Here is a 12,074-nt window from a genome sequence, read left to right as displayed (position 1 = left end):
TTTAATGTGAATACTATAACGTACAGAAGAAGTACAGCATACTATTAAACCTTGCATACTACGACATATAAAACTTCTGTATAGGCATCAATAGAAATCAAACAACTCAGCATGAATGAAACTTAAAGGAAAACCTGAATATTAAATAAACAAACAAACAAATAAGAAATTTAACTCCTTTGGCCCAGGCGTCAACCTCAAGGAAGGTAAACCGAGTAAGGCAGACATTGGAAAATCAATTATGGTAGAGATTTAAATATGTGATAAAAAAAAAAATAGGCATATCATGTTATGGTATCAAATGCTGAAAATTAATATAAAGTGTAATAGTCATTTTTTCTATTTGTTTGTTAAAATATATTCTTCTTATACAAACTTATCATCCAACCGATTATTGACTTTCTTCTTTAATATAAACAAGAAGAGTACAGACCGAAGCCATCCCTTTTTTAATTGAATATAAAACATAGGATTTGTATTGTTGGAAACCACTAATTTTCTGCAAAATTGAGTTACCTCCCCTGAATTTCCCAAAAATTTGCATTTTAATCACTTTTAAATAGCAGTAATTAAACTATTAGTATCGCAACTCGGATGACGAAATTTATGAATGTGTTTGCATAACATAAGAAAAAGACTGAGTTCTGAGTTCTACGAAAAAAACAAGGTTGTTTTAATGTTGTTGAAACACGTTGTCTTCAAAGAGAAAGACGAAATACAAGGCCGTTACAACACGACAAAAGACTGGAAATACCATTACACCAAAGTTCTTTATCAGATGCGGTTATAAGTAATGACAAAACACTAGTAGTTTTAGGACACATTGTTAGGTCGTCGGAAGAATTGTGGGTGCTTTGACAACATTTATATGTAGGAAGAATTTAATTTTTAGCATTTGCTACATACTAACTCGCTTTTTTTAGATGTGGTATCTGTGTCTTAGTTATGTTTCCCATCAATATCTGATAACTCTTACAGATTCAAAGTTTAAAATATAAACAAAACTAAAAAATAATAAAACATAAACTAAAAAAAACAAGGCTGTAGCAGGCAAACTGGTCAAATGATACACTGCTGAATTGGGAATATAGATTCTGTTTCAGATTGGTGTTAACTATTTCTCCACTCGAAAAGGTGAAATATAAATTTTATAGAATATTGGTTCTCTTGATTACTCTTTTCTAGGAGAGCCGAGAAATACATTTAAAAGCACGAATAGGCTGAAGGAGAATCGGTTTCTCCAACTGAATTTTATTTGAGTTGGCAAATGTACATCCTCCGAAGTCAGTCGGAATTGACTGGAAGATACCCGTTAAATATGAATGAGTGATATCAGCTGTTTGAGGGAGCGAAGGTGGACTAAAAACACTGGCTTTGGAGGATGGAAAACGTAAGAAGAGGAGGCATCACTGGTAGAAAAATTTTATCACTACCCGGTGATTTAAAAGACTCTTGCATTTTCAATCACTGGCTTAAAATGTAAGAAAGTTATTTGTATATCTATAAAATTGGACGTCTTTTTGTACGTTCAGATATAACTGTTAATATGACTGATAACAACAACAAGCATAACTAGGCATCCCAGCAACATCGTTGGCCACGTAGTCCATCGACATATTACACGTTTTGTCTAGGTTTTATGCTTTGATGGGTAAATATATGATTATAAAATTCGGAAACATCTAGGTTTTTTGTTTGAAAATGTTTTTGGGCATTATTTTTCTATCAGCACTAGTCCTATCGATATCGGGAGAATCGTTCTTACTTGGAAATACAACTCAGTCATAATATGGCAGGCTTGTTTTTACTACCGAACATTACCTTCATCTAATGGAATTGTATTTTGACGGAAAACATGCTCGCCAAGACCTGGAGTAAAATATGAGCGCTTTGGCAGGAAAATATAACATTTTGATGAAAAACGGCTGTCACGGTTCAGTGGCAATGAAAAACGATTCCGATCTTCAAATAGAAATTAACAATCAAGATGATAAAATAAAATTCCTGGAAGACGAATCTACTGCGAGTACGAAACAGATACAAAAAAAACAACCAATTACAAACACTAAAGAAAGACATATTTGTCTGTGGAGATAGAAAGGTTACAGCCAGAAAATTAGCAACTGAAATTAGAACTTTTCGACCTGAAACAGGTAAAGAACTTAAACTTCGCAAAGGATTTGAAAACATCCACGGGCACAGCTTTATCGATGTTCACGATATGTCATCATCTTTGTCTACAAAACTTGACAACTTTCATAATGGTTAGTCCTTTTATTTCCATTTTTTTTAATTTTTCTTACCTCATCAGAACTTAAAACTCATAACAAGTCAGAATAAATGTGTATGTTTGTAAATAGATGTTAAAAATCCACATAGATCTTTATCATTATAGACGATGAAAGAATTGACACACTTTTGATAATTATTTTTATGTATATATTAAATACAAATCAACATAAAATTAAGACATTGCCAATGGTAGAAGTGATTAAAGAGACAAAAAAGCATGGAATAAATATGCCGTTTTTTTTTGTTTTTGTTTTTGTTTTTTTTTTGTTTTTTTTGTTTTTGTTTTGTTTTGTTTTGTTTTGTTTTTTTTGTTTTTTTGTTTTGTCTACGTACTTAACGTTTTACCTAATTACTGTACAGTAATTGTACAGATATGAAGTATAGATCTTACGAATCATTATTACTTTTTTAATGTGACAATCATTATCGCTCGGTGTTCATCAACGGAAATGTCACAAATTACTGATAAACAAAAATGAGAAAAGTTTTGTGTGTGTGTGTGTGTGTGTGTGTGTGTGTGTGTGTGTGTGTGTGTGTGTGTGTGAAAATTCATTTTTCTGAACGTCATTTTATAATAGTAATCAAGGGAACCAATATTCTAGCGGAAATCAAAAGAATATAATGCAGGAACAAAGACCAGGCATGGAAAACAGACACACACAACAAAGAACATAATACATACAAAGTAACAATCGTAAATGAGCAACTCGGACTGCACTAAAAACTGGGAGCCTGGACTAGGTGCACCGGGAGAGCAAGCGCGCCATTAAAAAAGAAGTAAAAATTGAAAGTTTATTTCGATGGAATGGCATTATCTTTTGTTTGTCTTAGTCTGCATTAATCTTTAAATAATATAAAATTGCGCGATGGAATAGTAACACGCTTAACGCTCCTTTTATTTTCTATGGCACTAAACCAAGTTTATCGATTTTTTGGGTTTCTGTCGCGTGCCATACTTTTGCACTGGTGTTTTCACTGATGTAGAAAAAAAATTGACGCAGCTAGTAGTATTTGATTATATTGTTATTCATGGTTTTCAATTATAACGTGTTTTTTTTTCCATATTCAAAAGGAAAATATAATTCTTATTACTACGGTAAAAAGGGATATTGAAAACTCAAAGACGAAATAAAAACATACAACATTGAGCAATTAAAGGTTTTACCATAAATATCATACAAATACCGAAATATAATCAAAGAAGGACAATTCAGAAACATCATAATTAAAACAGATGGAAATAATGTAAATAAGATGCACAATTTAGACAACACAATAATATACAATTACACTCTTAAAAAACTGAAGATAATAAGAGACAACACACAAAAAATGTAATAAACTTAGCGTTACACTAAAATAATGTGACGTCATGGGGACGTAAAGACCCAGAATGTTAAGAATTTCTTTCAAATGTAAATTATTGAAACTTAAACAAAGGAGTCATTCGGGTATACACTACTATGTACATTATGACCAATTATTGGTATTAAGTAGTAGTCTTTGTAAGAATCATGCAAAATCTGAAAGAGTAATCAAGATTCTAGCGGAAATCAAAAGTATGTTATCCAGAGACAAAGACCAGACATGAAAAACAGACAAACACGACAAAGAACAAAATGCAACCAAAATAATACATACAAAGTAACAGAAGTAAATGAACAACTCGGACTCCACTAAAAACCATGAGCATGGACCATGTGCACCGGTAGGGTAAGCGTCCTCTGTTTTTCTAGAAACACCCGCCGAGTTGCTCATTAAAAAGTCCAGTCCGGGAAAGAGGAAAGGAAAACCATGACACGTTGAACAAATCTGTTTTCATGGTGCAGATGAATACACAGTCACGATAAACGAGTTCATGATGACGACCATAAAACTTCTTTAGTGTAAAAATGTTATACACCCCCAAAAAGGCTACATATTTTTTTTATTTTTGTAAATAAGTTGTCTTATTGGTCCATACTATCAAATGTGTAATTATTCATTCAAATCTACCTGCTCCTAGGAGATAATCAACATTGAAAAGCCAATAGATTCTATTGTATTTGGGTGTCATTTACAGAGTTATCTCCCTTAATTTTGAAATCTACAGTGCATTCTATATAATTTTTATCTTTTAAGAACACGGTTTTTATGAAAAACTGAATGTAAATTTCTGTTTACTGTCTAACAAAATATCGAAAATAAAAATACCTGTATGTAGGCTTTTTATCCATGAATCACATTTGCTTGATTCTTAGCTGGAGTGCTACTTAAATTGAAAAAAAGTTTTTTTTTAATTGTTTATATCAATCCATTTAGTGAAAAATGGCAAAGTTCCACGGAAGTATATATTGGACAGCTCCCCAAATCGCTTACAGCGTATTCCCCATCTATATAAAGCCATGCACTTAGTCTGAATCAATTCATCCATTGGAAGCTGAGATAACTGCAACGAAATTTGGACGGACGAATGGCAGTCGGATGGACTAAGTGATTGCAATATGTCATCCACTCATAATGATGAGATTTGCATTTTCATTTTATCATCTTTTTAACTGCTATACAGGGTAACTTACATGAATCGTACCAAACTTTCCACAAGGCTCCATAAACAATAATTTATATAAATGCATAAGCTAAGCTTACATTTAGTTTTAATAATTCGCATACAAAGAAAGACTTGAAATGTCTAGAATATATTAATATTTAACATCAAAATATCGTTTCAGAATTTCGCAGAAATAGGATTTTCTTTTTTGTCCATTGAATGAATACAAAAATACCATCATATAATGTTGCAGATTTTGATATATTGTACACGTGTTTCAAGGAGTAACCTCATCATCACCAACATTAATATCGAATATAAACAAAGATCAAATTCCCAAAATAATTTGTATAAATGAAGTTCTCTCTTCTAAAAGTATCGAAATAGTCTGATAAATATAACACGAAGAAGTGCTACCATGTGCAATACAAGGAATTAAGCCTTGTTAATTGCATTTAAAATTTTTAAAACTACAAATTTCGACATTATTTATATATGAATTGATTCGAGGTCAGACAAATCTGAAAACTGGTTCGGTGAATACTCTCCGTGACCTTTGGTCCACCATCAGTGGCATCGCCCCAGTTGTTATTAATACAAAATATTGCAAATTTTGGTATGCTGAACCCGTGTTTTAGGAATAACTTCTCATCAGCGACATTAAAATCAAATATCAAGCAAGATTTGAATCCCTAAATAAACTGTATACAAGAAGTTCTTATATCCAAAAGTATCGAAATGGGAAGCCAAATCCAGCACCAAGTTCTATCATGCGCAATACCTGGAATAAAGCCTTGGTGTTTTATGAATGTCATAATTTGGTACACTGCAAATTTCGATAAGTAATATATGAAATGATTCGAAAACTGAACATACATAGTTTAGCTTTCTGGCTTGGCTTAACAAAATTATCTGATAATGTAAATCTCTTTTGTGAAATTTACTTTTTGGAAAAATTGAAATAGAAAGATGGTGTGAAGTCAGTTTCGATTTTTGTTTTAATTTGAACGATGCCACTTCTTGAAAACGTCATTATAAGTAAAATTAGCAGGTCAAAATAAAGATCATTCAATAAAATCACCGAGAACTGTTTTCACATAAGCTTCAAATTTAATAACGGTCTGGCTATACATACAAGCATTAATGCTCATACTTTTTTAAGACTGACAATGTTGTCTTTATGTCAGGCATTTTGTCTTTGGTTTCGACATTTAAAAGGTCAGTTGATTTTTAGCCTAGGTTGACATCTGGTGTATTATCATGTTTTATTTATCATTTTATTTGTATTTAATTCTTGTGTACCTTATATATGTTGGTACTTTTCACGTCTCTATTATTCACATAGTCTTAACCCGGAAACTTATCAACCACAATACTGTAGAGAGGTAAAATGTATGAAAAATGTCCAAGAGGAAACTAACCATGTAGTACAGTCTGAAGATACATATAAAAGACAATCCTTGCATCCGACAAATAGCTATTTATCAATAAGAACTGAAATGGGTTTCATTGAGTTTGGTAGTAAAAATTATGAACGTGACGAGGGTAATTAATTACATCTTTCTCTTGCCCAGATCTTTTTTGTTGCTTTACTTTCATAAAAATATACATTTACAGTAAATATGTATTAACCAAATCCTGGATTGTCCGAAAACCTGTCTAAACCAGACAATTTCAAAGTCCTTTTATATCAAATTAAGTGTATTTTTAATTTTTGGTAAACCAAACAGCTGTACAAACTGATCCAAACTTTTACCTCTAAAGGGGGGCTTGGTTTAGACAAGTTTCACTGTATCTTAATAGTACTTTCTGTGGTGAAGGTGGATGGTTTAAAATTCCCCATTGAAATATTGCCAGCGTCACTCGTGTGCAGACTTTTACTTAAATCTAAATTAAAGTAGCTTACATCTATATTTATAATCGTATCGAATGTACTCGGGACCTTATTATTAAAGATTTAATAAATTTATAATAATAATGAATATCTAATTGAAAATGTTGGTATAATCCTTACTTATTATTAAGACGGGGTTAAACCTTATGAGGGATTGATTTATATAGGTCAACTTTCTAATGTGTCGCTTAGGACTTTAAATCTATGAACTTCAAAAAATTCATCGCTACATTTTCTTATTTTAAATAGGCGAATAGACACTTGAAGGTAAATATCAATTCTATAATTTTGTAAATTTAAACTAATGATATACATGTACTAGATCACGCAGATGAATTTCCATGAAAAGTTAATTTGTATGGTGCCGATCATTTTTATTAGTGTAGTATTATTGAGCCTCGAGTTTTTATAATTTTCATAATAATTTTCTATAAGTTCAACAAACATGGACGTGGATTTAGTTTAGTTAAGTTTAGTTTAACATATTCATGTTTGGAAAAAAAACGAGATTTAGTAAACTTAATAAAGCAGTAACATAATTATCTAACAAATTCTAGAGATTTTGGAAAGGGGTCCAGGAAATAAGGGAGATTCTGGGCAATTATCGACCACTTTTTGACAAAAATTACACGAAATCACCAAAACTTAAACAGTAAAGCTTTCTAACGTCCGGACCCCTTCTATTTTCAATGTATATTATTTACGTATTGTTGCTTACCGATAAGTCCCTATGGTGTTGATTTGTGCTAGGATTTCTCATCCCTGAAACCTTCGGTACTGACATTTCTAATAATATGATGACAACAGTACAACATGAATTATCAAAGTCCATCACAGCGTCCTTTTGCTATCTTGTATACACGTGGGCAGATTTGGGGTGATATACTATAATTTGTCAAAAAACGGACTTATAATGAGGGATAGGCAATAAAAGTAAAAAACTGGAAGATCAAAAAGCAATGATTCTGGCTGAATATATATCCTTCCAAATACGAAGATCGAAACGGAAGTACTCAGACATAAATTGATACATAAAAAAGTATATGCAAATTTTGAAGAACAGCAAGCCTGCAGACAATTAAATGAATTCGCTGACACTTAGCTGGGAATACTGGCCAAATTAAAAAAAGCAAAACACAAAAAACAAATAAACAAAAAAGAATTACGAAATTGTCTCGATTGTAGTATTAAATTAAAATGTTTTGTTATACTGCGCAAGAGTCGTTTTGAACGATATGTTATATTACTAAAAATGTGTGACGTTCACTGTGCACCTGGTTCATGAGCTAATGGTTCCTCGCCAGGTTTGTTTTTGGGAAGTCGCGTTAATTTTTTGCTTTGTTTTGATTTTTTTTATTGATGTGTGTGTGTGTGCTTTTTTGTTTCCGTATTTTGCATTGTTGCTTTTGCTTAGTAATTTCTTTGATTCGTCTTTGTATCGTATATTCAAAATATGTAAATTAATTAAAATATTTCTTTCAGGGTCGTCTCGACATCATGTCATTATGCTTGCTAAAAACGCGTGATTTGTCATGGCAGGACCACAGTATAAACATAGAAGTAATAATGGCACCAAGAAGAACTGACTTGCTTTCTAAACAGCATCGCTCTCTTGGAAACAAATGTGATAAGCGAGTGACAAGATATGAATTGAATAAAAACTCTGTTCTTAAACATTTACAGCTAGAAAAGCATCATATTGGTCAAAGAGCAACCGAGTTGTATGTATTGAAGGCAAAGCGATTTTTAGATGGTTTTCCAGTCGATATGAAACGTGAAATCCTGAACAGAAGATCATTTTCTATCGCTCTTAACAAACTTCGTGATGAAATCATGGAATGCCAAGAACGCGTAAAATCCGAACCTTTACCGGAAAGGAAGGAAATTACAAAAACAGACCCCGTTGGCACTACTTTACCGGAACTGAATATCGTGTCACGTCAAAACTCGACTAGAAAACAGATAGACAAATTTTATATCACAGAGTTGCCCTCCCCAAGGAGTGACGAGTTACCACCTGTAGTTGTTGAAACAGAAAAGGCTCGCCCGGTAAAACCAACACTTAGAAGGGCAAACTCTGATCTCGTTTCAACCGCCTCAAGACTAAGTGCTGCAAGTTCATCATCGGCCCGACCGAGGTTAACAAGACAAAAATCTGTCAGGTTTGAAAACGATGTTGATTCGGAAGGAAAGAAAGCATCTCTTCATGAACGAGTTAGAGAGTTCATCAAAGAACAGGAAGAGTTTAATTCTCAAGTGCAACAGCTTCATACAATTAATGATCTCAATGATTTACAAATTGATGAAAAGGACAAACTTATTAGCGCATTTGACAACTTCTGTAAATCAAGCAGTACGAAAACGCAGTTACAGAAACTTGTTAAATTGGCATCAAAGTTCAAGGTTACTAATCGCTCAATGGCCAATACTGCCAGTAACTTTAGATCATCTAAATCATACAAGGCTCTTACTGACTTACTATAAATGCAATACTAATCTCCTGTGAAGAACTTATAAACAAACGGAGTAATACGTAGTAATAGAAAATCAGAAAGCGAGTATAGGTCTCTGGAGGAGATTGGTGCGAAATTTATTAAACATTCATTCACAGTTCACAAGACGCATAATTTCACTTTATAATTTCCACACACTCTCTTAAATTAAACGAGATAATGTTCGCAATGTACAGACTTCTGGATAAATATTTGACTGACACAATTAAGTGAAAGACAAATATCAAACAAAAAATAAAAAAAAATATCCCACTTTCGTTTTCTTTAATTAAACAAGGCCCATGTTTGGACCTGCATCACCGTCATCTATTTAATGAGAAAGAAAATTTTAAAAGCTATAATTTGCAGCTGTAAGATATTTCATAAAGTTATTTAATAATGATTGCATATGCTGCTGATAAAACATTCCTTAGGTGAAAATTCAGATTAAATACATGTAATGAGAGTTGTACATCTTCAATATGTGTATAAATACTGCGCAAAGTTTGAAAATATTGGTTCGATACTTTTTGAGTTGCCTATTTCGAAAAGTAAGTACTGTCTACAAGAATCAAGCAAATTCTGTAATATGTGATGCATCCCCCCAAAAAAAGGCTAACTTTTTTATTTTTGCTATTTTAAATGTTTCTTAATATGTGTATATGATGAAATGTATAATTATTCATTCATCTGCCCTTAGGAGATAACCCATGTTGAAAATCCACTGCTTTTTATTGCATTTTATCTCCCTTGAATTCTACTGTACATTCTGTATAATTTATATCTTATATGAACAAGGGTTATATGAAAATTTACATATTATTTTCTGAGTACTTAAGCATTTTAAACAAAATATCAAAAATAAAAATATGTAGGCTTTCCAACCATGTATCACATTTTAAATGATTCTTGGCTGGAGTGCTACTTAAAACAGTGGCTCATTGCATTATGCGTAAACATGTAGTGAAAATTATTCAAATTGCAGATGTTTACTTTATAGGTGGTAAGCTTCTGCAGTATGTTTATAAAGCTGTACAAAGTTTGAATAGTATTGGTATAATACTTTTTATGTTACAGATGTCTTTTTTATAAAGTAGGTATCTCCTAAGCATGACAGATGGACGGACGAAAGGACGAGTTAAACGGCTAGTAGACCTGTTTTCACCGTAATTGAAACGGGTAAAACACTACAGAATTACAAAGTCAAGATTTAGGTAGATTTATTTAATGGGACCGAGTAACAATTCACATAAAAAATAAAGAAAAAAGTAACTTGCTTTAAATATAATCTGCTAAGTTTAATTTATTAGTTCGTCTGGATATTTTATTTTGTTTGTTTGTCCAATCGTAACTATTTTGTTGCTTTTTAAGTCGGTAATATTGTTAGCCACATCTCGCACTCGTAATTTCAGTACTGTACATTCGTATATGATTTGCATATTTATATATTACTACACCACATTATGTTGCAGATAGGTGCTACAACACCGTTATTTCGAGCTTCGTACTAGATCAATATGTACATACATGTATTAAATATTATAGACATGCGTTCTACATGTGTTTTGATTTGTATAAGAGCGGGAAGTTTACATTAAAAGATGAAATGAACAATTAGCATTGAACTTTCTGTAATATTGCTGAGAAACACCGAGTTGTTTTGATCGAGAAACATTGGGTCGTCACGATTACGAAGTCACCCGATTTTAGAGCACATCGCGACTTTGCTTGAGTTCATACCATTACTCAAAATTTGCCGATCTTAGCCGATAGACGAACTGTTGCCTTTAACAACAAAGTTAAAAGTTCAAAAGCTAAATTTAAAGTCGGTGCATATAAAACATTACAACACAAGCTCTAATAGTTTTCCAAAAAGGAATAGACTTATTTTGCTAGTAATGTACAAATGTACGTTGTCAGAAGATGTGAAATGGAAAAGAACATGAATATATATTATTGCATAGTCTTCTTTAAATCGACTTAAAATCTACATATATTTACACCAGAGTTAATGGTGAAAATGAGACAATCATTGATTGATAGGGAGTAAAGTATAGTAGAGCATTGAATTCTCCTGGATGTTGAAAGCAAGCCAAAATCAGTGGCATAGAATATTTGATGATTAACGACTTTGAAGACTTCAGTCTTTGATCTTCTCTTGGCTTTCTACTTTTTTTGGGGGGGAACATTATCTATTTGTTTTGTTTTTGGGTGGTATTGTTTGTTTTAGTTGCTGTTTTGTTCGGTTTTTTGTTTTTTTTTCTCCCGTTTTCTTGTTTGTTTTGTTTTGTTTTGTTTTGTTTTGTTTTGGAATAATTGTTTTTATGCTTTTGTGACTTTTTGCTTTTCTTATCGAGTCTGGTGTCAAAATGTTTTTTCTAGTGAATACATTGAAGATCGGAAAAGATTCTTAAGTAACTTTGACGATTCATTCTCAAATGTTTTTAATGAGTCGTAAAAAAACCAAGATTTTTGCGGAAATCAAAAGAATGTGACCAATCCAGGAACAAAGAGCAGACATGGAAAACAGACACACACAATAAACATAAAATAACCAAACAAAATACATACAAAGTAACAAATCACGAGGACATAAAATCGCATTCCTTGATTTTGATATATTCATTTTTCAACTTTGCAAATGAATCCCGTGAAAGATTAAACATGAAATCCCCATTTTTAGGTAAGTACAATAAAGCTACATCATTTCAATAGTGTATACTTACTCGAAGTACAATTTCATTTTGTCTGATACAGGAGATTACACTTCACATCAATCGGATGTATAAACAAAGCTGATAACAACAATAATTATGACTTGCTTCCGAATATGGTTTGTTTGTATTACCGCTACCTGTATGCCTTT

The 12,074-nt window shown here is 32.2% G+C and overlaps 1 protein-coding gene across 1 annotated transcript; it reads left to right on the top strand.

The window, feature by feature from the left end:
* Positions 1-8,034: 8,034 nt before the first annotated feature.
* LOC148612705 (uncharacterized) lies at positions 8,035-9,639 on the top strand. The gene has a single exon (XM_088594365.1). The coding sequence runs from the start codon at positions 8,214-8,216 to the stop codon at positions 9,198-9,200; it is 987 nt and encodes a 328-aa protein (XP_088450491.1). The 5' UTR covers positions 8,035-8,213; the 3' UTR covers positions 9,201-9,639.
* The last annotated feature ends 2,435 nt before the right edge of the window (positions 9,640-12,074 follow it).

Source organism: Perna viridis, chromosome 7 (genome assembly GCF_037379345.1).
Source record: "Perna viridis isolate PV_CMFRI_1.1 ecotype Kerala chromosome 7, ASM3737934v1, whole genome shotgun sequence".
In the NCBI taxonomy this organism is placed as follows: Eukaryota; Metazoa; Mollusca; class Bivalvia; order Mytilida; family Mytilidae; genus Perna; species Perna viridis.
Note: the sequence above shows the minus strand (reverse complement) of the source record. Positions and strands in the feature narration are given on the sequence as shown.

Excerpts from the sequence above, each read along its gene's own strand:
- LOC148612705 (XM_088594365.1), top strand. The coding sequence starts at position 8,214 with ATGTCATTATGCTTGCTAAAAACGCGTGATTTGTCATGGCAGGACCAC.